The sequence below is a fragment of the Cyclopterus lumpus genome, chromosome 2, assembly GCF_009769545.1.
Source record: "Cyclopterus lumpus isolate fCycLum1 chromosome 2, fCycLum1.pri, whole genome shotgun sequence".
Classification (NCBI taxonomy): Eukaryota; Metazoa; Chordata; class Actinopteri; order Perciformes; family Cyclopteridae; genus Cyclopterus; species Cyclopterus lumpus.
Window position 1 is genome coordinate 5,001,936 of NC_046967.1, and position 22,689 is coordinate 5,024,624.

The window sequence follows — 22,689 nt, forward strand, 5'->3', positions numbered from 1 at the left end:
GACTTTTCAGATGGTGGGAGGGAATATTGTGTTGTAATTCTTTGAGAATAAGATTACTAATCAGGAGATTACCCCCATTCCTGACACATTTTTGGAGTAAGGAGACCAAAATATGTTTAATTTGTTTAAATACTGACTGAAGTCTTACGACAACCTTTTAATGTCCACGTCTCCCTAACTTTGTCTGGATAGGCTACCTCATCCTTAAGCCTTTTCCCTTGCAACTGTCTCCTCTTTGTCAGTCGCCGCCTCCTCAACACAGCTCCTCCTGCGTGCCGCTAAAACCTAAGAAGATTTGGCAGCGACCGGCCAGCCGGTGAGGGAGGAACCGGCTTTCGGTGGCCAGAGGCAGGCGGCTCACTTGCCTGGGATTAAGTGGGATCGGGAGAGATTACAGCCCTCTTTCTCTCTCTCTTCCCCTCGTTCCCTGCAGCTCGATGAAAGTGCAGTGCTCCAGCTAGTCTCCGGGCAATATTTCACCACCTTTTTATATATATATATATATATATATATATATATATATATATATATATATATATATATATATATATATATATATATATATACGTTTTCTCCAAAAGTGTTGGTGATAAAACCCGCTGGAGCTGGAGGATAAAAGCTGGGGGCAATCTCGAGGATTCAGACGTAAAGGTAAGAAGAGGGGAGGTCTTGAAGGAAGGCCACAGGGATCATCCTCTCTAACTTAAACTAGTACCCACTTGAGGAGCTCCCCCTGTTGTTATTTCTTATTGTAACGTATTGTACTTGAACATATCACAAGTCTTTCCAATGACCTTGTGATTGTGATGGTTTATTTACAGTCATGATTAAATTAAAGATGGAGGTTTTATTAAGAGAGTCTCTCTGTCCTCATTATTGTAAAATTGATTGTCTGAATTACATCGCAGCTGAATTATTTACGAAAGACAAACATATTTTATTTGCTTCTGGTCTTTGCTTTCCTCTCTGGTTCCCCAGCCAGAGATTATGGTCTACACATCTCTGTGTTGACATCACCATGGCTCTTACAAGCTACCGTCTGGTGTGCCTTTAACTGACCCCCATTCACGCTAACCACTGATGCCACTGTCCTGGATATGACATTAAACTATACCCTGTCCTGGACAAGACATAAACGGTCCTAGGGGGGTAGGGCTTGCACCCCGACCCCTTGCAACGAAAACCCGAAGAAAACAAATTAACCCGCTCCGGGGTAGCACTCCCGCCGCAGCCTGTCGTCGTCGGGCTGCGCGACACATGAAGGCGATGGGGCAAAGCTCGCCTCGGGACCCTCATCGCCCGACTGGGGGGAAACCACGGAGCAATCAGGTTGGGTTGGATTCAGGGTGCGTTGCCCGGGTGGTGCAGAGGTGTCGTCCGCAGGTCGGCGTTCCTCCCGGTTGAACCTGAGGCGGTCCGTCCGGGTGGGCACTTGGAACGTCCCACTTCGGAATGACGATCACCTGCCTCTGTTATCTTCGGAGCTGACCAGGTTGGGCATTGGCATTGCGGCTCTCTCTGAGGTGAGGCGGCCTGGAAGTGGCCGCTCCGATGGCTATCATACCTAGGGAGTGGCTGTGGCCGTTGCCGATTGGTTGACTCCGATGTTGGCGGAGGTCACTCCTGTCAACGAGCGTATCATGAGGCTGAGAATTACCCATTCCTTAGGGGTGATATCTCTGGTCTCTGTGTATGCTCCGACCGGGGTGAGTGATGTTTCAGTGAAGGAGGCATTCTACGTCAAACTCAATTTGTCCTGGGAGACTTCAATGCGTCGTCCGGTACTGACAGAGTTGGCTACGAAACATGTGTCGGTCCCCATGGCTCTGGGCTAAGGGTTGAAAGCGCCTCTATGCTCCTTGACTTTGCTAAAGGTCGAGGGCTTAGGATCGCTGGATCTTGGTTTGAGTGTTCTAAGCCACGACGCTGGACTTGGTATTCAAATACTGGCACCGTGGCAAAGGAGATCGACCATGTTCTTGTGGATGGTCGTTGGAGACTGCTGCGGAACTGCAGAGTCTTTCGGAGTGCTCAGTTTCTCTGCACTGATCACAGGCTTGTCGTGGCGACTCTTGGGCTGCGACTCAAGGCTGCGAGGTCATCGGCTTCCAGGCAAACTCGCTTGGATGTTGGTAGGCTCCGGGACGAAGGGGATAGCTGAGGAGTTTGCCCGCAGGCTTGGGGACGGTCTTAGAGGGCTGGGTGCTTCGGGTGGCCCTGAGGAACAGTGGACAGCCTTCAAGACTAAAACTCTGGAAATGGCGGCCGAGTGCCTTGGAGTTTTGCGTGGGTCGAGGAGGGGGTTTCTCTCTTCGGGGACGATGGGAATCATTGAGGAGAGTCACAGGGCTACACTTGGCGGCAGAGCTGGTCTGTATTGGGAGCTAAAACGTGCAACTGCACGTGCTGTGAGGAATGACAAAGAGGCATATGTGCGAGGAATCTGTGAGACGGTCAAGGGTCATCTCTGGTCGAGCGACTCTCGCCCCGCCTTCAGAGGAATCCGTGCATTATGTGCCTCCAAACCTTCTCCTCGCAGTACTGCGGTGAGAGTAGCTGATGGTGGACTCTTGTCGGAAGAGTCTGAGGTCAGAGCCCGCTGGGCTGAATACTTTGAGCGTCTTTACCAGGCGGACGCTCCGTCTCTTGGATTGGACGATATGGATGCTGTGCCTCTGCCTGCGGACCCCCCGATCAACTGTGCGCCACCTTCGCTTGCTGAAACGCGAGCTGTGGTCAAGCAGTTGAAAGGGGGTAAGGCGGCTGGAGTGTGCGGTATCCATTCTGAACTCCTCAGGGCTGGAGGTGATCCGGCACTCGTGTCCTTGCATGCATTCCTGTGCTCTGTTTGGAGTACGGAGATCTTCCCAACTGACTGGAAGAGGGGCCTTGTAGTCCCTCTCTGGAAGGGGAAGGGTGATCGCTGGGATTGCAACAAGTACAGGGGTGTGACGCTGCTCTCTGTACCAGGCAAGGTTCTGGCGAGGACAATTCTGAACAGGATTCGCCAGCACCTGCTCGCGCACCAGCGCCCGGAGCAGTCTGGCTTTACACCCAAGAGATCAACGATCGACCGTATTCTAGCGCTTCGGGTCCTCACTGAGTGCCTGCCTGAGTTTCGGCGGGGCCTGCTTGCAGCCTACGCTGATCTCCGTAAGGCGTTTGACTCGGTGAACCGGGTCGCTTTGTGGCGGATCCTTGAGCTGCGCGGAGTTCCCCCAAAGCTGCTAACCCTGATATCCAATCTGTACTCCGGGGCTGTGAGCGCGGTGAGGTGTGGAGACACTATCTCTGACTTCTTCCCAGTAAATACTGGGGTGCGTCAGGAATGCGTCCTAGCACCCATACTGTTCAACGCGTGCATGGACTGGATGCTGCACCCACACTGTTCAACACGTGCATGGACTGCATGCTTGGGAGGATGTCGGTGGCAAGTGGCTGCAGGGTTTCGTTTGGTAATGACAGATTTTCAGATCTGGACTTTGCCGACGATGCAGTCATCTTCGCGGAGTCATTGGATGTTCTCACTGGGGCCCTTGTGTCCCTGGGTGAGGAGTTGGAACCGCTGGGACTGCGTATCTCCTTGATCAAGACCAAGGTTCAGGCATTCAATGGATGCGGCTGTCGAGTCTGTTCCTGTATGTGGCGAGAATGTTGAGGTCACGGAGACATTCACTTACCTAGGCAGTGTTGTCCATGTCTCTACTGGATGCGGTCAGGAAGTCAATCAACGCCTGGGGAGTGATGGACTCACTGGATGAGGGTGTGTGGCGTTCTCAGCATTTGTGCAAGAGGACAAAGGTCTGAGTCTTTAGGTCGCTGGTTTTGGTCTTACTCTATGGATGTGAGACTTGGACGCTAACCAGTGACCTGAGGCGAAGACTGAACTTCTTTGGTACCATGTCTCTCCGAAGGATCCACGGGTATCGCTGGTCGGATTTTGTACCTAATGAGCAGTTACTCCGGGAGACTCGGATGAGGTATGTTACCTGCATTATACGAGAGCGCCAGCTGCGGCACTACTGGCATGTGGCACGATTCCCTGAGGCTGACCCGGCCCACAGGATTCTCTCTTTGAGAGACCCTGTTGGGTGGAGGAGACCTAGGGGTCGCCCATGTGCCTCGTGGCTTCGTCAGGTTGATCGTTACTTCGGTGGGATGGGGCTGGGACGAGTGTCCGCCTGGAGGATGGCCATACCGAGACCCCAGGAGTACCGTCGGAAGGTGGAGGCAGCAACGCACTGCCTTGGCGCATGCCTCCATACCTGACCTGACTGATGCCACTGAAGTCTCTCTGCATGTCGGTTGGTTTTGGTGACTAAAAATAAAAAAAAGATGTCATGTATTATTAATTTTACAGCCCTATCTTGTAGATGTTTTATTTATATATTGTTAGAACAATAGTGCACGCTTAAAAATAAAGTTTTCTTCAATTAAATTACCACAAACAGAGAATCTGGGATCTAGTTAGTATTAATTTACACTCCATGCATTTACAGGAACTTCGGAGGCAACATTTACATGCGTAATTTGTTGTTATCATCGATTAATCCACTGATTATTTTTTAGATTTATCATATATTTTATGTCTTCAAATGTCTTGTCTTGTTCACATCCAAAACCAAAGATTTTCAAAAGCAAAATCCTCAAATCCTTAGATGCTGAAATAACAGAATATTTGCTTTTTTCTTCTCGAAACAATGTATCGATCATCAAAAGAGATGCCAGTTAATATCTGTTGATAGACTAAGGGATCAATCAGCTCTTTTCAGCTATCAAACATTGTATTATTTCAAATATCAGCTGAGCTTGAATGATTCAGAATGAGGAGTCAAGTGTTTGTATTGAATCTGCACTTGTCTGATCCACAATACAAACTGCTGTGTTTACTTCACTTTTCCAGGTTTTTCGGTCCCTGTCAGCAGTCAGCCCCCTGTTTGGGTCAAAGGTCGGGGGGGTTCAGTGACCATGAGGCAGGCGGTGGAGGCTCAGGTGTTGAACCCCCACTGTGAACTGGGAGAACACGGTCAGTATGGGACATCACTGGTGCATTTTAATACATTAAGACAGTTTCCTGTTCACACTCTTAAAGATCCACCGGTGTGTCGCAGGCCTGCGTCAGATCCTGACCGATGTGATCCAGGAGGTGAGGCGGTCCGTGAACCAGGACATCGACGGAGCCGAGATCCTCCACAGTCTGCTGAACGCCTCCTGGCTGCAGTCATTGCTCAAGGTCCGAAAACACTCTTCACTCAAACACCAGTTTCAGTCTCGTGATTCTTCTATTTCTATTACTTTTGTCCATCCATCCATCCATGAAAAAGATGGCATGTGCACACAGCAAACTGTTTACATGAACTGCCAGTCATTTAAGGTCACGTTGAAGGACATTTTGGGCTTTGATAACTCACAAACTTCTCAGTGCTTTTGTTCTATAAGTCCTAAACATTTGATAACATTGTTTTTTCAGATTTATGAGGGTCTTCAAAGGTACCTGAGAGATTCTCCACCACCAGCTCTGGACTACGCTTCCGGACTTTCTCTTCAGGTTACATTTCAGATTGTGTTTCATTAATAATTTGTTCCGCGTATTAATTTAGTGGAAGTCCCTTTTTTTTTAATGTATTTAGATGGTGGATATGTGGTTTGTTGTGGTGTAGATGCTGATCGACATCAGAGCGCTGCCGGGCTGCTCTGAAGACGCCAAAGAGCTCTACGGCCTCCTGAGACAGCCGCACCTGCAGGTACGAAGTATTTATATATATAGTATTTATTTATTTATAGTAACATCACTTTATTTCTGTATCATGTACGGAAGAGCTGAGAACCAGCTTTCAAAAAAGCACAAAAATAAGTTAGGATAAAATCATGTTGCATCTAAATACGCGCAAACAGCCCTCTTTTTATTAAAAAAAAAAAGCCCTCTATCCCCTCAAATACGTATGATAGTGTAATTTCCTGGTAGTAAATTTTTCGTCTCTTTGTGTGTATAAATAGTAAAACTATATCTTTTATAACCTTGATCTGCTATTATTACTAATGTGTACATTTCTATAGGTGCCCGTGTCATTTTTCTTGTAATTAGGTTTCCCGGGAGACTTAAAGATGAGTGTTTGCTGAAAAAAGAATTTTTTTCAAGCTGGTAAAATTAAGCTGAACTACATTGTTATTTTGATAATATAACAATATTATTACACTAACCTGTTTGATCTCCATGTTTTGCAGGCGCTCCTCTCAGCTCATGATACGGTGGCCCAGAAGGTTTACGAGCCGGTGCTGCCGCCGATGCCGGATGACCTGCCGGACGACGAGGAGGCCACCAGGATCGTCTGCCTGGTCAAGAACAAACAGCCACTGGTGAGCTACACAGCTGAAGCCTCCTCATTACTCCTTTAAGATGGTTTAAATATCAGAACATAGATTTCAGAAGAGCTCAGATGGAGTAACGGACGTATTAATTTCATCCATCTTTGTAAAAACAGGGTTTGAAGGATCAGAGAAACTCATCTGAAGAACTTCGCTGAGTTATAAAAGTGGCTTCAGACCATGACGTCATGCAATGATAGTAAATGTTTTTTCAGATTTCAACTGTTTTCCATGGCTGAATTGTAATTGTGTCACTCTGACAGGTGTTTCTGTTTATACATTTATATCAGAGAAGATTCAAAAGGTTTTACACATAAAAACCAAAATAAGTAGAAAAATACATTTTGTGATTTGGGTGAACTGCCCCTTTTAAGCTGCTCATAATTTCTGTGTTTATCATAGTTAGAATAAACTATTTCAGTTTTTATTTGTCAGTAAACCATGCAGACAAACAGCAGATATGTAGGCTTTATATATATAAATCAAACAGCTGTCTGCATCCAACAGACACCAGATGTTTTTAGTTCATAATCTCTAATTTTGTTAATTGTCTGTTGATGCTACAGATCTCCAAACAGCAGAAACCAAACACAAGATATCTGTATATGTCTTTTGGGTCTACTCATATTGATGTTATTGTGAGAGTGAAAAGAAATGATGAATGACATGAAGCTTCAGCCCTTGTGGAAGTTCTCAACCTCTACTTGAACGTTTCCCTCTGCCTTTGAGTGACTCTGTTGTCTCACAGCTCCGTTCATCCTCCCCTGGTGCGAAAAGCTCCAGAGGGGGGATCCGCAGTCACTGGGCCACCCTGAGGCATCTGACCCAGCAGAGGCTCCGCCAAGGCCAGAGTCGTCCTGCTGGGAGCCTGGATTCCTTGTGGTGTAGCGTTCGCCAAGGCAGCTACCCGCCGAGCAAGCCGGGGGGGTGTTGCCCGGCGTCCGCTCCACCGTACGCTCCGCCGAGCTGTAAGTCGCCAAGCAACTGTCAGACATGCTGTCGCAAGCCGACGGGCCACTGTAGGGTTTGTTACGGCGACCTGCTCTGGGAGCCGAGCCTGAACCGCTCCGTGCCGTCGGTCCACAGCTCGGTTATGATCGGTAAGAAAAACCCCGTCATTCGTCTTCCTCCATCATTCATCACAGCTACCCGTGGATTATTAATATCTGTTTATTTTAAAATTGGAGACAACATCATCAAAGAGCTAGACAGCGGAGATGAGGAGCACGCTGGAGGGTCCCCGCTCCCCACAGCCCGGCGGTGGACTATGTCTCCCCCGTGTCTCACCGTACCCTGCTACTCGAGTGACTACCTCCAGCCAGGCCTCCCCCCCAGGCTTCGAAGCCAAAGCCCTCGCATCCGGACCGCTCCCCCGAGCCCCATGTGCCCTCGCCGCGCGGTGGATTTGCCCCCCGTGGAGCTCGCCAAGCAGGAGAGTCTGGACGAGCTAAGGACCACGGTGCAGCTGGCCGCCTGCTCCATGGAGAGCAGCACCAAAGACATCAAGCTCCTCGGGGAGAAGATGGCGGCCGCAACTGAGCGCATGTCGGAGACGGTCCAGGACAACTCCCAGGCCTTGGCCCTCCTCACTCAGGTGGTGGACCGGCTGCAGACGCTCCTCGTCGCCAGCAAGACTGAGGTCAACACCCCGAAACCTGCCGAGCGAGACGGCACGTCCAAGAAAATTCCAGAGCGCCCGTCCCTGACGCACCAATCCGGATGTTCCTTCCCCTCACTCTCGTCCTCCTGCTCCAGCTCCCTTGGCAGCATTCATGAAGCGACCTCCACCTCTCAGGGGACCACCTGTCTGTCCGTGTCCTGCCGGGGGTCACCCCAAACCACCCCAAAAACCAAGAGCGCCCAGGCGTCCAGGCGCCTTCCGACCAACGGCCTGCTGGATGAGGCCAAGGAGACGTCCCACACTGGGAGAGGAGGTCGCTCAAACCAGCGAAAGAGGAGGAGGAAGAAGGCGAAATGAGAGACGCCTGAAGAGTGTCCAAAGAGTGGACTTCTTGGGGTCCTTTCGAGCCGTCTCCACAGGGGGGCTGACCTGCAAACGCACATGGTGGTAGCTGACATTTATTACGTCCTTTTTGTGGCATTTCGCTACGTTCTCTTCCGTCGTGTCGTGGACCATTTCATCCCGGAGCCCTCATTTCAGGATAACCATCAGCATTCGTTTGTGTGCTTGTTACTTCCGATCTCCTCTTCCCGTCTCCACATCCCGTCATGACGCCTTTTGATTCATCTTCATTTGTGTGACCTCTCGCTTTTATTTATGCTCCGTTTCAATCTTTTCTGTTCCAGGGAGCGACGATAAAGAGGAACGAGATATCGGGGGAGATTTTTATCGCTCGGGTGATTCATGGAGGGCTGGCTGATCGAAGTGGTGAGCCTTTTGCCTCGAGGACAATGTCCTCAATGTACTGCATATCCCGGCTTTGTGTAGTTAACTCAAAGTATTGTATTTATGATATGCCAAAGTAGAAACTGCCCTCTAAAGAATTAGAGTTTGGGTTTAGATTTTTATTGTATTTGTACTCTCTAACCTCATTTACCTTTTATTATGTTGAATGTAAAGTAAAATATACAAGAAGACATAATATAATGAGTTTTTCTGTTAGTTTCAAAGTGCGTGTGCGTGTGCGTGTGCGTGTGCGTGTGTAGGTCTGCTCCATGCAGGGGACAGGATCATAGAGGTGAATGGTTTTCCTGTGGACGGGTTGGAACCTGAGCAGGTCATCCAAGTTGTGGTACGTCATTTTTCGTGTCTACTAAAATAATTAAAGAAGAAGGAGGGAAAAGAGCTATCGGCATTTAAAGGGTTACAATTCATAAAATGGATGAATAGTTGGTCGTTATGATCCAGACTGATATTAGTTACAAGATTTACCTCAATGAAAGTAGAAAATAGTATTAACATGTAATTTTAACAGTTTTAGGAAGGGGACATTTTTTTCCTGCGTAAGCGTTAAATAAAATAAAATTCATGGTTTACATTAAGCCTTTAATATCTGCTGATGAATCCATCTGGTTTCTTTGCAACCAATCAGCAAGCGAGGTCGCAGGGCACCATCATGTTCAAGGTCATTCCCATCACAGAAAGGCCGGTCCACAACCAGACGATGGTAAATCATCCTCACACACACACAGAGACACACATACACACACATACATAAACACGTCCCTCAACCTCTGTGTTTAGCTCTACGTGAGGGCCATGGTCGACTACAGCCCCCAGCAGGACCCGGCTATCCCCTGCGCTGATGCAGGGATGAGCTTCAGAAAAGGTGAAGTCCTGGAGGTCGTGGACCAGATGGACGCCCTCTGGTGGCAGGCCAAGAAACTGCCCAGCAACACGGCCTGCGCCGGCCTCGTCCCATCCTCCAACCTCCTGAAACGGTCAAGAGATGCTCCTCTTGTTTATTGAGATATATTATTAGAGGAAAGAGTTTTGTTATGGTTAATAACTCGCCATTCGACTTCATATGTTTAAGCACATGTCTCTCATAACTGGTGCTACATCTGTTCAGGTGTTTTACTTTGAACTAACTAACTAAAGCTGTCGTACAGTAACTTTTCTTCTTCTTTTTTTTACTGCAGAATTTTGATTTAAATCCACAGAAAACAAATCCAGAGGGTAGAAATGTAAAAGTTGTGTTATGTTTTACATCATTTTAAATTGAGTATATTTGGGTTTTGGACTTTGATGCTTTTTCAGTATTTTCTGACATTTTATTGATAGACTCGTTCAGCATCAGCACTGTAACGTTAAAAGCTGATTGGTAAATATTGATAAAGTTGCCGTTGTGTGTGATTTAAACTGTGATCTGCATCTGTCAGGAAGCAGAGGGAGTTCTGGTGGTCTCAGCCTTATCATCCTCATGCATGCGTACAGACCTGTGAGTCCACCTCAACTTACTAAAAAGTTGTAACAGTTCCATAATTGATCTCCACAACCTGTTTCACATTTGAGTTTTGTTGTGTTTCACCCCACTCTAACTGAAGTGAGCACTGTAGAGGAAGGTAAGCAGATTACACTTCATGTAGCTCTAAAACTAAGTAATTTATGTGTTGTATTACAGATATAAACACTACATTTTTCACCCACAGAGGAAGACATGATGGCTATCGATGAGAAATGCCTCGAAGCAGGTAATGCTCCATGTGATCTCTGATATGCAAACTTGCTGCATGTCTCTGGTGCTTTGTGGTTAATTCCTCCCCGTTTGTGTTGTTTCACGTCCGTCAGACGAGGAGGCATTTGAATCTGGTAGGTGAGTCTTTGTGGGTGTCATCTGGTTGGGATTGTATTCTGTGTTACTCCGTCTGAAACATTTGTGAATGTTTCTTTTCCAAACTCTCCGGCTGTCTGACTGAATGTCAGAGGAGCTCAGAGGAGGTGAGAGAACCTCAGATGTTTCTTCCTGGGAAGAATAAACTCACTCACGTGCTTGCCTCCTGCTTCAGTTTCAACCTTTTTCTAATTTGCATTTAAATGTGTTTTCCTTTCAAATCAAGATTGTATTAACTGTCAGAAGAAAAATATTTCTCTATCAGAGGAATACATTTTTTGGTTTGGTCCCTCAAATCGGCCGGTTTTAACAGATTTATTGTCATAGTTGAGATATATATAATTATATATTTATATGTTCCCCTCTTTAACCAGAGGAGGATGACTTCTGCAGCAACGCTGATGAGATCTATTTGGGTAAGTCTGAAAAACAACGTGTCTCTTACCTCCTCTGATATCTTTACATTTCAGTTATGTTCCATATAAGAGTTTGTACAATTACCGCACGCATCATCACTATTAACTTAGATTTGTCTCTCAGCGGGCTTCAGGCGCAGCCTGCGTCTGTGTCGGCGGCGGTCTCACAGCACCACCCAGCCGTTCTGCCACACCCGCTGCCCCAACAGCTGCTCCAGCACCCTGAACAGCCCCTATGAGGAGGTGGTGCGCTACCAGCGCCACCCGCAGGACGCACAGCGCCTCATCACCCTCCTAGGTGCAGTTGTTGGACGATGCAACCAGTTTCATAGTTCAATAAGACCTGTGGTTCTTTCAAAACAATTTCATTTATCAAACTGCAAATTCAATGCAATTTAATTCATTATTATGATAAGTGTTACTTTTTTTTCTCAGGTCCGTGTGGTGTGGGTGTGAATGAACTCCGGAGGCGCTTGATTGAAATGAACCCCAACATCTTCCAGGGAGCTGTGCCTCGTACGTTCAGATCATTTTCATCGAAATGATGCAAGTCGCTTTGTGCGATGATCTTTAAAGAGGAACAGTGACATGTTTTCCTTCACCAGACACCACAAGAGCGCCCAAAGGATACGAGGAGTCTGGCCGAGAATATTACTTCACCAGCAGAGAAATGTTTGACAACATGGTGTACAACAACAGGTACGACTGCCTCTGCTGTGCGTCATGAGTAATGAATGTAGTGGAGACTCTGACACACTGAACACAAAATGTTCACGCTCGTTTACTGAATATAACAACGTATTTATGAGCTGTTTACTGTCTGCAACATTACACTTCAACACAATGATGGAAGCTTTAAATGAAGCTAAAAATGTCAAAGCTGAACTCTTCTGATACTACTTAAGCTATAAAAAGCTCTCACTATATTTATAAAATGCATAAAGCATCAAAATGTTGATGTCGTGCAGGTTTCTGGATTACGGGGAGTACAAAGGGAATCTGTACGGCACCAGCATCGAGTCTGTGAGGGGAGTTTTAAACAGCGGGAAGATCTGCATCATGGACATCGATCCAAATGTAAGCAGCAGATAATTTATCTTCCTCTTCCAAATACCACCAACTAGTGCTGCACACAAACGCTTTAATGAGATGGTTTCACCTCTTCCTTTAGGCCATTCAGGCAGTGAGGAACCACGAGCTGAGGGCTTACATCGTCTACGTGAAACCGCCGTCACAGGAGCGCCTCAAGGAGACCAGACGGGACTCGTTCATCACCACCAGCTGCTACGTCAACCGACCCTTCAAAGTAAACTGATTCTGTCATATTCTTCTGTCACAAGTCAGCATTTCTTACTTCAGGAAGACCAGAGGAAGAATTTAAAACAGATGTTAGAGAACACGTGTGTTTAAATCAATATAAAACAGGGATTTAGTCACCGATTACAAACCATCAACCATACAACTGTTTCTACTTTTGTTTCCTCCAACAGGACGAAGACTTCCAAGAGATGGAAGAAGCCGCCCGGAAGATCGAGTCCCACTTCTCGCAGTTCTTTGACAATGTGATTGTCAACGATGAGCTGCAGGACTCCTGCATCCAGCTGCTGACAGCGGTGAGGAAGTCACAGGATGAGCCGCAGTGGGTCCCGGTCAGCTGGATACGACCCACAACCACGTAAGAAAGGAGGAAGGTGGAGGCGAAGGGGGGCGAAGAGAAACCCAACCCCTATTATCATGGCAGCAATTATTTTCATTTTCTTTTGACAGATTCCTTACTGTGAAATCTTAACATGTAAATCATGTTTTAGGGGGATAGGGCAGGAAAGACATCTAAATATGTTGATCTTGTTGTTACTTGGGGTACTAGACCTGATTACTAGATAAATATGACGCTGGAGCCCAAAGAAATACCTAAAATTGTTTACTTATTATTATTATTATTATTATTATTATTATTATTATTATTATTATATTATATTGTTATTATTATTATAGGCAGATCATTTTTGCCCTGCTCTTTTCTCTTTTACACAAGGCCTGCAACAAAGAATATGATATTTTTCCAATTAATGTTTACATGCTAGAAAGCAAAGTGGTTTCTTGTTATACGTTTTGTTTTTCATGCTGAATTTGTGTAATTTATTTTGTGGTTTGCTATAGCCTAAATTATTTAATTGCATGCCAAAGCGTTGATAATTTAATATTTGTACTTGTTTGTTACATCAATAAAGCACTTCTGGTAGTTATTTATTACTTGATTTATGAAGTGTATTCGTCTTGTTGGTGACTTTGTATAGGAGCTTTTATTTTGAAGATACGGGAAGTGTTGTGTCCACGCTTAAAATCATCCGGGTAAAACTGCGCTCTCGCAGTGTGTAAAGAGTGTTTACTAAACTTTCTATCATTAGAAATTGATCAAATACAAATGTGCAAGCAAAGCATTTGTACCCGTTTTTTACATTAATAAAGTACTTCTGATAATAAATAATTAATTAATTCACTAGGTTGTATTCTGTTTGGTTGCGCTGTATTGAAGCTTTTATTTTTGAAGATACAGGAAGTCGTGTGTCCGACGCTTAAATGCATCCGTGTAAAAGCTCCGCTCGCAGAGCATAAACAAACTAAATGATTACAAAAAGAACTGAGTTTACTCACTTTTAAACGGCTGTAGTCGTTTAAATATACGAATAGACTAAATAGTATTTAACTGGATGAATATTTAAAGGCGCCCTTGTTGGAGAAATTGCATAATATGGATGCGGGAGGCTCAAAGGTAACGTTAACTTCTCATTTCTAACGGTAACTTTGATTTTACGGTAACCGAGCAATTTAATTATTGGTATAAATGCATGTTTTTCCTTTATAGAAAATGCGAACCAGGGAACTCCCGCCTCTTCCACAGGTAAGACCTTTAACTCCAGGTGTTATGAGCCAAACCTAATTTCCTTATAGTGTTACTCAATGAGAATCAGAATCAGACACTTTTTTATTTTATTTTATTTTGAAGAATGTGCCGTTTTAAAATGGATTAAACTACTAATTCCAACACGAATTTGATTGCAGATTCACTATTTTTCTCTGTTTTTAATTTAGTGCAAATTCAATATATTTGAATTTTGTGCTGTTGATCAGACAAAACAAGCTGTTTTCACACTTTCTAAAAGTTAAAAACTTGATCAACTGATTAGAATACACATGTTACTTGTGTGCAGCTTTATAATATGCAATAAAGTCAACAATAATAAATGTATAACTAATACTCAAAATGACTACACCTTGAACATTTGTGAAAGTTTGTAGATTTGCACAAAATAGAGAAAGTTGTGTTTAAAAATGAGTCGATTTCGTAGCTGGTGAATGCAGTGTCTCACCTAAAGTATTATATAACACATTCTACGTTAATTGTCACCTATCAAACCCTGACATGTAATTAAAAAACTGTTGGTGTTTATTACAACATTGTCTGAAAGATGAAACCTCAGACCGACGCTCTTCATGGACATTACACACACACACACACACACACACACACACAAACACACACACGTTAGAAAAGGTTTGCGTTGTCTGACTTCTGCCCCGAGTAATCCCCAGTCCTGGCGGATGAATGCACACAGATGGACTAAAGGATTTAAGAGTGTCGGCCAGGATGTTATATGTAGCTGCTCTTACTTCATTCTTGGGAGGAATGTCCAGAAAGTCTCCGGTAAGGTCTTTGTCTCATCTGTCGGTATGCTGTCACCTCTCACACAATGTTTGTGTGAACGTTAAAAGTAACTCTTCCTTTGTGTCTGGGTGTGTATGTCTGAGGAAAGGTCCTTTGTTAATGTGTTTATGCTCCGTTTGATTGGACCTTCTCAATCCAATTTTACCAGCTGCTAAGTGTCGGAGTTCTTAAGGTTGTTGGTTAGCGAGGTGTGTGATTTAATTCTCTTAATCTTATTTGAATCCTGATTTTATTCCTTCTATGTTAACCCATGTTCTGATATTATAAAATACTCTTGTATGGTGTACTTTTGTTCCAGACCTCTCTGACCTGATTTAAAACCCACATTTTGGACCTGAAATAGTTATTTTCGAATTATTTAAACCAACCATCCATTTTCTGCTGCTTGATCCAGGTCATGGTTGATTATTGATTACAAATAATGCATGGAAATATTGGTATACACTGCTTGGAGATACAAAAATATCAATAAATTCATGCACTGTGTTAACTCTAAATCCTGTCATCCCGACTGGATGTCATGAAGAAGTTTCATATTTTGTTGCCTTAAAATGTCTTGAATGTAACTTTGTGAACCTGCTGAAAACCTATTAAATAAATTAAATAGTAATTCAATTGAGGTTATTTTAAACTGAAACATACAAACAAACATAGAACAAAACCTGACTCGTGCTTCTCTTTTTGTCTCTTAGCGAGGACAACGAGCACTTCCCACAATGCCGAGGTTGGTATCTGTGTGTTTCTACTGTGACATAATGTCTTAATCCACATAATTTAATTCAACAGTCAAACCAAACGACTTCTTCTCTTTTTTTCCGGACGTGTGGAAACATGAAGTCAAGACACAGCTGGTGAGCAAATACATCTCGTGTTTTTACTGAATCTCTTGATTTAATTTAATTTAATGTATTCATCACCTCGTCCAGGAGAAGCACTGAAACAGAAGAAGAAGAAGAGGGTGAGAAAGGAGACAAATGGCGTGGATGACTTGAGCGGTACGTAACGCACAAATGCATCTCTGCAGCATTTTAAGTGGTTGTTTGTTTGTCCGACACAAACCTGAAACCTTTCACTCACCTGGATTTAAAGGGGTATTTGCTGCAAGGGATTTGTTTTTGCAGAACGCTTCTTTCTTCATTCCTTCTCCCGTTTAGATCATGGGATGGAAATGGGAGGCCTCGGCAGCCGGAGGGAGTCAGAGATCGGAGAGCAACTGTCCCTTGAACCCGGAACGGACGCACAGCCTCAGAGGAGGAGGAAGAAAAAGAAAGCGTCCACTTTAGGTAAAGACCGAGGACTTAGAGTGGCCCGTTAATGCTGCTTTGTAGTTCTATCGGCCTTCAAATGTGGTTTCATCTTCACGTACAGTATATGATGCAATTCAATTTTTGGAGGCTTTTATGACCATCACAAGAACATTATTTTGCTCTCAAAAGGTGTTCTTAAAATTACCACTATGGCCGATGTGCGCTTGCGGGCACGTTTACAGATGTGTGAACTCCTGGTTTCAGATCTGGACAATGACCAGGCCGACCTGGTGAACGGAGACACGGCGGATCAGACCACTGATGGAGAAGAAGTGGTCAAAAAAGCCAAAAAGAAAAAGTAAGAGAAGAACTCTGGAATTGCTGGAGTTATCTCATGATATGTTGTTCAGAAGCACATAGACAAGCATATGGACTGCAGATGTTTGTGAGTAAAGTCAAACAGTTGGAGAAAGTCTCTCATATGGTGCATTTTTCTCTTCTTGTCACTTCAGGAAGTCAAAAGTTGTTGAATCGCAGCTTCCCAATGAGTTGGACGTAGAAGAGGACGACATCATCACCGACACCCCTCCTCCGATCTTCCAGCATTCCCTGTTCTCGGCCCCGCTGGGTCAGAGCCAGCCGGTGGGGAAAGTCTTTGTCGAGAGGAACAGTGAGTAACGACGGCAGGAGATGTGGTCGAGTCCGCTGGACGGCTGAACCGGTAACGCTTGTGTGTTCATGTGCAGAACGTTTCCAGGCTGCCGAACGCTCCGACTGGAGGAAGACCAGCGACCAGATGGACAGCATGACGGACTTCCAGCACATTCAGCCGCTTTGGACCACCAGGGACGTGTCCCTCAGAGTGCATGGGGCCTTTAGGCAGGTGACGGAAGGACCGTCTTGTACGATGCCAGATACGTTTGAGAGTTGAGTCCCGTTCCCTAAATGTCTCCTCTGCCTTTTTTTGCAGGGTGTTCGGTATGTATTGCCACGGCTTACTGGCGGGCTGCGCCATGTGGAACATCGTGGTGGTGTATATGTTAGCTGGGCAGCAACTCACCACTCTGTCCAACCTGCTGGAGCAGTACCACAGCCTGGCTTACCCCGCCCAGTCTCTGCTCTATATGCTGCTCGCCATCAGCACGGTGGCCGCCTTCGACAGGTGAAGGCTCGGTTGAGAACCAAAATATACAACTTGTGCTTAAACCACCAGACTCTAAGTCTAAATGACCTGCTATTTTTTTAATAAAAGGTCCATTGTTGCGTGTGGAATGGATGGAAATGTTCATGCCAACAAATAAAACATCCAGTGAAGCTTCTTAGTAAAATGTATTTGTGTGTAAAAGTATATGAACACGAATACAGCTGAAAAAATTAAACGTTTGTATATTTCAGAGTGAACTTAGCTAAAAGCTCCATGGCTCTCCAAGAGTTCATCACACTGAATCCAGTCGCTCTCGCCTCATTTTGTGAGTCCACTCTATGTTACCAATCAACGTGTTACCAATCAGTGTTATCAATCAACGTGTTATCAATCAGCGTGTTACCACGGTACTTCACACGCTTTATTTATCTTCCGTCCAGTCTATTTCTCAGCGTTGGTCCTCTCTCTGAGCCAGCAGATGACCAGCGATCGAATCCACCTTTATCCAGACCTCAACACGACATTATGGTGAGAATCTCTGGACCCATTAGATGTTTCTATCTTACTTTAAAACATGACACTCTGCTTTTCTTTTTTCTTTCTTTCTTCTTTTCTCCAGGCCACCAGGGTTGGAGCACCAGATTCTGCACCCGTGGGTGACGGTCAACCTGGTGGTGGCTCTGCTGGTGGGGCTGGCCTGGATCTTCATAGCCACCCGACCAGAAACTGACTACACTCACGGTGAGAGAGAATCATCAGTGTGGAACACTGCAAATCCAATTTTTATAGCAAGAAAAAATATTTTATTATATTGTTTTTCCTCTTCAGAGTATCTGGAAACCATGAGGCTGGAACTTCTCAAGCCAGAGGACAAATCGGAGATGACCGCCTGAGGAAAAAATAACCTGACGCATCTGCTCTGACACATACTGGACAGCTTAATGTCATTTTGCACATATCTTTGCACTGGATTTTGGCAGTGACCTCTGAATGTATTGTAGTTTATTTTTGTATTTTTGAAACGTGAACATGCTCGTCTCTTTATAAATATGTATCCAACCAATCCAACAACACCTCTTTATTGTATACTCAAGGAATGATGTGCTTACGCGTAAAACATGTTTAATTTATAAGGTGATTTTATCATACTTAATAGTACATGTATATATCCCATAAATCTTCATTAGATTAGATACAATAACCATATGCATACATGTAAGATGTATCAAATTAATACAGGTTGAATAACGTTTTAATACCTCGGAGAATCGATCGATTCCTTCCGAGTTCAACTCGTTTGCTCTGCCTGCGATCCAGACTGTGCAGTGCGAGCACCGAGCGGCCATCTTTGCACGTTCGGTTTCTGTTGACGTGGTAACAGAAGAGTCTTCTTATCGCACTTGTTCACGAGGAGAAGTTGGCAAAGTCGTGCCATTTTAAAAGAGAGAAAGTCATGCTTGACTTTGCCATCTTCGCCGTGACGTTTTTCATCGCGTTGGTCGCCGCTGTGTTGTACTTGTACCCGGTGAGTCCTGCAAAAAAGTTAGATGACGTCACGGAGCGTCATTACTATTGTTACTTTGCTCACCGGTGAGCGGAAACGTCTCCTGTAGGGATCATTTGACACCTTCAACGATTTGTTACAATCCCCTTTTTCCTTTCGGTTTCCGTCCATCACACCATTTACACAAACTAGCTATTACAGTTGTCTTTTAATGGTTGCTGTCTAGTACCATATTTGTATGCCGATTTTACCCTGAAGACCTTAAGAATTAATCACAAGTGTGATGGTGTCACAATGTGTGTGTGTGTGTGACCCTGAATGTAATGAAGCATCACATTTCCATGTATTTCAATGTGATTCCAAACTACTGAATGAAACACAACTTATATTGGGAAAGGAATACGTAGATTTGTGTTTGAAGTTTACTATATTGTCAAACATGTAGAAATATATTACATCTCTAATACTTTTCCAGTCATCCAGAAGGGCCTCTGGCATCCCAGGTCTCAATCCTACAGATGAGAAGTAAGTAGCACCTTTACCTGATTGTAAGCAGTTTTTCATTCAGTAACAGGATGTTAGAAAATCAAATATTATGACAGTTGCGATTGCTTATAATTTGTAACGCATCATCCAGATGTGTGCAGTTGACACATGTCTAATATATAGAGGGCAGCATGCAACAAATGCACATGTTACTTAATACTCAAACCGGTGCCGTCTGCTCTTTCAGGGATGGGAACCTGCAAGACATCGTGAACAGAGGCAGTCTGCACGAGTTCCTCGTCAGCCTGCATCGGGAGTTCGGCTCCGTGGCGTCGTTCTGGTTCGGCGGCCGTCCGGTGGTCAGCCTGGGCTCTGTGCACCAGCTGCGCCAACACATCAACCCCAACCACACCAGTCAGTGCACCGTGCTGCTTTGATTTCACTGTTGGAGGCCTCTCTCTGTATAATAGGAAAAAAAACCTCTTATTTTGCTCTTTTAAGCTGACTCCTTTGAGACGATGCTGAAGTCACTGCTGGGTTACCGGTCAGGAACGGGAGACGGTGCCGCTGAGGCGGTGATGAGGAAAAAGGTGTATGAGAACGCCGTCAACAGCACACTCAAGAGTAACTTCCCTCTGGTGCTCAAGGTTTGTGTCTCAGAGCGGTCGCAGCACTCGCCGAAGCGAAGCATTCGGGGCGTATTTCCAAATACTTCTTCTCGTACGTAGCTGGTGGAGGAGCTGGTGGGAAAGTGGCGGTCGTTCCCGGAGTCCCAGCACACCCCGCTGTGCGCCCACCTGCTGGGTCTGGCTATGAAGACCGTCACCCAGCTGGCTCTGGGCGAGAGCTTCGGCGACGACGCAAAGGTCCTTTCCTTCCGCAAGAACCACAACGCGGTGAGACAACAGCTATGTCCGACACGAACCTCAACCTCTTGTGCATCTTCTACATATTTGCTGAGATTAATGGGGTTTTATTATCTGGCCTTACTGCTGAAACGGATCACTTAAATTGAGTTTTTCCCTTTTCTTCCAACCCACCAGATCTGGTCAGAAATTGGAAAAGGCTACTTGGACGGGTCCCTGGAGAAGAGCTCCAGCAGAAAAGGACACTATGAGAAGGGTGAGCAAGGTTTTGCATCATGAGTTTTCTCAGCTTCCACCATATTTCTGAGTCTAGTGAGTCTGATTTTCTCTGTTGACACGTGGGAGCAGCGTCAGGCTTCTACTGTCGTCTCAGCTGCAAAGAAACGGGAGGAAAAGTTTGCAGAGGCTCAAACGTGATCTCTTTGAGTTTGAGTCTGATAGCAGATGCAGATGGTGCATAACCAACACTTTCAGTATCTGTTCAGGTTTAATGACTTATCTCTGGAGGACATTACTTGCTGGAGTTCATTTTAAAAGCCGGAGAGCGAGACATCTTTTTTAAAACTTTTTTAACTAAGAAAGTGAAAAGGTAGCTGATGTCAAATGACGATTTTATTCCTATCTCCCTGATCTCTCTGGGTGCTCAGCTCTGTCAGAGATGGAGTCCATGCTGCTGTCGGTGGCGAAGGAGGGAAAAGCCCAGAGGACGGCGTTTGTAGACGCTCTGCTTCAGTCCGGCCTCACAGAACGACAGGTGAACACTGATGAACACTGAAAGATTTCCCTGGTTCCCAAAAAAAGAAATGGTAAAATTACATATTTTTTCTGTTTGTTTGAGATCATGGAGGACTGTATGGTTTTTACTTTGGCCGGATGCGTCATCACAGCCAACCGTGAGTGACAACGATCAAAACACCGTATCCATAAATAACTTAACTAGAACCAGAAATCAAACTCCAAAATGCTCCTTTTCTTTCGTAAATCCCTGAGGCTTACATGTTAAATGTTGTGTTTTGGGCAGTGTGCATCTGGGTACTTCACTTCCTATCCACCTCGGAGGAAGTTCAGGACAAACTGTACAAAGAGCTAGATGAGGTTTTGGGTTCAGACCCAGTTTCCTTGGACAAAATCCCTAAGCTCAGGTAAGAACATTGGACCTGGTTTTACGTCTAATACATGAAATGTAAAAATCTCAGAACACCCACCTGGAATTACTCACATTTTAGTGTAAAACAAAATGTTTTTTTAGGGGCGTAATAATTTAAGACCATAACTTCAAGGACGGTGTGTTCCATAACCTTGGTCTCATCACATGTTTCTGCCCTTTGGAAGATACTGCCAGCAGGTCCTCAACGAGACGGTGAGGACCGCCAAGCTGACCCCTGTCGCGGCTCGGCTTCAGGGAGTGGAGGGCAAAGTCGATCAACACGTCATCCCCAAAGAGGTATCTGGTTTCCTGCTGTCTGGGTATTTATCTTCATCTCTTGAGGGAAACCTCCAGAAGACTTAATAAATAATCATGCAGGTGATTAATAAATTGTAAAAGAGGTTACTAAAAGTCTTTTTCCTTGACATATTTCAGACTTTGGTCATCTACGCGTTGGGAGTGGTCCTGCAAGACTCTGACACCTGGAGCGCCCCATACAGGTTCCCTTTGCATCTATACCTTTGGTGCTCATCAATGCATTTTTCACGACGGCTGTCCATAATTTATGGAACTCATCCCTCAGGTTTGACCCGGATCGATTTGAGGAGGAATCGGTCGAGAAGAGCTTCTGTCTGCTCGGGTTCTCAGGGAATCAAACCTGCCCGGAGCTCAGGTAAACGCTGACATCTTAACAGTTATACTGGAAGATGCTGCAAGCTGAAAAAATAACCTAATTTGACTTTGAGCGTTCTGTTTTGGGGGCAAGAGTTGGATTAAAAGATCAGGATTAAATCTCTTTGTTTTCATATTTTCACAATCTATGATATTTTGGTCTCTCCGACAGGTTCGCCTACACCGTCGCCACCGTCCTGCTCAGCACGTTGGTGCGCCCACTGAAGCTTCACCAGTTGAAGGGACAGATCACGGAGGTCAGATCTGAGCTGGTGTCCACGCCCAAGGACGAAACCTGGATCACCGTCGGCCGGAGAAGCTAATCTTTTAAAAACCTCTGCAGGGAGAAGAGCTGATGAGTTGTATTTCTAGGGATGAATTCATCGTAATTAAAGGAGCAGTCAGAGAATTAGTCTCTCTTAATAACTCCTGTCTTTTTTACCAAGATTATGGTCATTAACACTTTGCTTTTTATGTCGTAGTCACTCCATCACATTATTCCCACTTTTTACGCACAGTATTCTAAGGCACATTATCACGTTGTCTGTGCACAGGTCAGCTTTGCACTTCCTGTTAACGGAGGAAAACGCTGTTTAATGTAGAGAAAAACAACTTGTGCTGCTGAATGTTTTTCTATAATACAGCTTTATAAGTATCATGTGGCACTTAGACAATTCACTCCTTTTCCCCCAACACTGTTGCATCCTACATATAAATAAATGTTTGATTTTTTTGAGTGTTTGTCTCATACTTTTCATTTTATTTCCCCTAACCAACAAGTTTCCTCAATCAAATAAAGAATGTTTCATTTCTTTCAGC

General features: G+C 44.9%; 3 protein-coding genes across 11 annotated transcripts; all 3 read left to right on the top strand.

The window, feature by feature from the left end:
• Window positions 1-567: 567 nt before the first annotated feature.
• mpp4b (membrane protein, palmitoylated 4b (MAGUK p55 subfamily member 4)) lies at window positions 568-13,323 on the top strand. Of its 5 annotated transcripts, XM_034552068.1 has the most exons (23): window positions 3,873-3,980; window positions 4,138-4,304; window positions 4,904-5,026; window positions 5,112-5,233; window positions 5,471-5,548; window positions 5,661-5,744; window positions 6,226-6,357; window positions 8,674-8,755; window positions 9,034-9,119; window positions 9,420-9,494; window positions 9,572-9,768; window positions 10,210-10,268; window positions 10,375-10,392; window positions 10,480-10,521; window positions 10,619-10,639; window positions 10,754-10,768; window positions 11,036-11,077; window positions 11,202-11,375; window positions 11,513-11,593; window positions 11,683-11,776; window positions 12,046-12,154; window positions 12,249-12,383; window positions 12,568-13,323. In XM_034552068.1, exons 1-23 carry the CDS (start codon window positions 3,901-3,903, stop codon window positions 12,754-12,756), a joined length of 2,205 nt encoding a protein of 734 aa, XP_034407959.1. In that variant the 5' UTR covers window positions 3,873-3,900; the 3' UTR covers window positions 12,757-13,323. The 5 variants fall into 5 exon arrangements, with proteins under 5 accessions (XP_034407993.1, XP_034407959.1, XP_034407967.1 ...); XM_034552102.1 differs by lacking the exons at window positions 3,873-3,980; window positions 4,138-4,304 and adding an exon at window positions 568-651; XM_034552076.1 differs by lacking the exon at window positions 10,754-10,768.
• Window positions 13,324-13,648: 325 nt separating this feature from the next.
• LOC117745256 (transmembrane protein 237A-like) lies at window positions 13,649-18,352 on the top strand. Of its 5 annotated transcripts, none has more exons than XM_034553484.1 (14): window positions 13,649-13,850; window positions 13,944-13,979; window positions 14,695-14,783; window positions 15,497-15,528; window positions 15,642-15,655; window positions 15,731-15,799; window positions 15,959-16,087; window positions 16,316-16,409; window positions 16,564-16,721; window positions 16,798-16,930; window positions 17,022-17,213; window positions 17,447-17,723; window positions 17,815-17,936; window positions 18,024-18,352. In XM_034553484.1, exons 3-13 carry the CDS (start codon window positions 14,727-14,729, stop codon window positions 17,923-17,925), a joined length of 1,266 nt encoding a protein of 421 aa, XP_034409375.1. In that variant the 5' UTR covers window positions 13,649-13,850; window positions 13,944-13,979; window positions 14,695-14,726; the 3' UTR covers window positions 17,926-17,936; window positions 18,024-18,352. The 5 variants fall into 5 exon arrangements, with proteins under 5 accessions (XP_034409375.1, XP_034409357.1, XP_034409384.1 ...); XM_034553466.1 differs by having other exon boundaries at window positions 13,944-14,783; window positions 17,447-17,520; window positions 17,636-17,723; window positions 18,024-18,347; XM_034553493.1 differs by lacking the exon at window positions 14,695-14,783 and having other exon boundaries at window positions 17,447-17,520; window positions 17,636-17,723; window positions 18,024-18,346.
• A 164-nt stretch (window positions 18,353-18,516) lies between these two features.
• LOC117745246 (cytochrome P450 20A1) lies at window positions 18,517-22,607 on the top strand. The gene is made up of 13 exons (XM_034553444.1): window positions 18,517-18,720; window positions 19,175-19,224; window positions 19,433-19,599; window positions 19,687-19,832; window positions 19,914-20,081; window positions 20,229-20,307; window positions 20,699-20,805; window positions 20,890-20,944; window positions 21,073-21,193; window positions 21,384-21,495; window positions 21,634-21,698; window positions 21,782-21,871; window positions 22,043-22,607. Exons 1-13 carry the CDS (start codon window positions 18,649-18,651, stop codon window positions 22,191-22,193), a joined length of 1,383 nt encoding a protein of 460 aa, XP_034409335.1. The 5' UTR covers window positions 18,517-18,648; the 3' UTR covers window positions 22,194-22,607.
• Window positions 22,608-22,689: the final 82 nt, after the last annotated feature.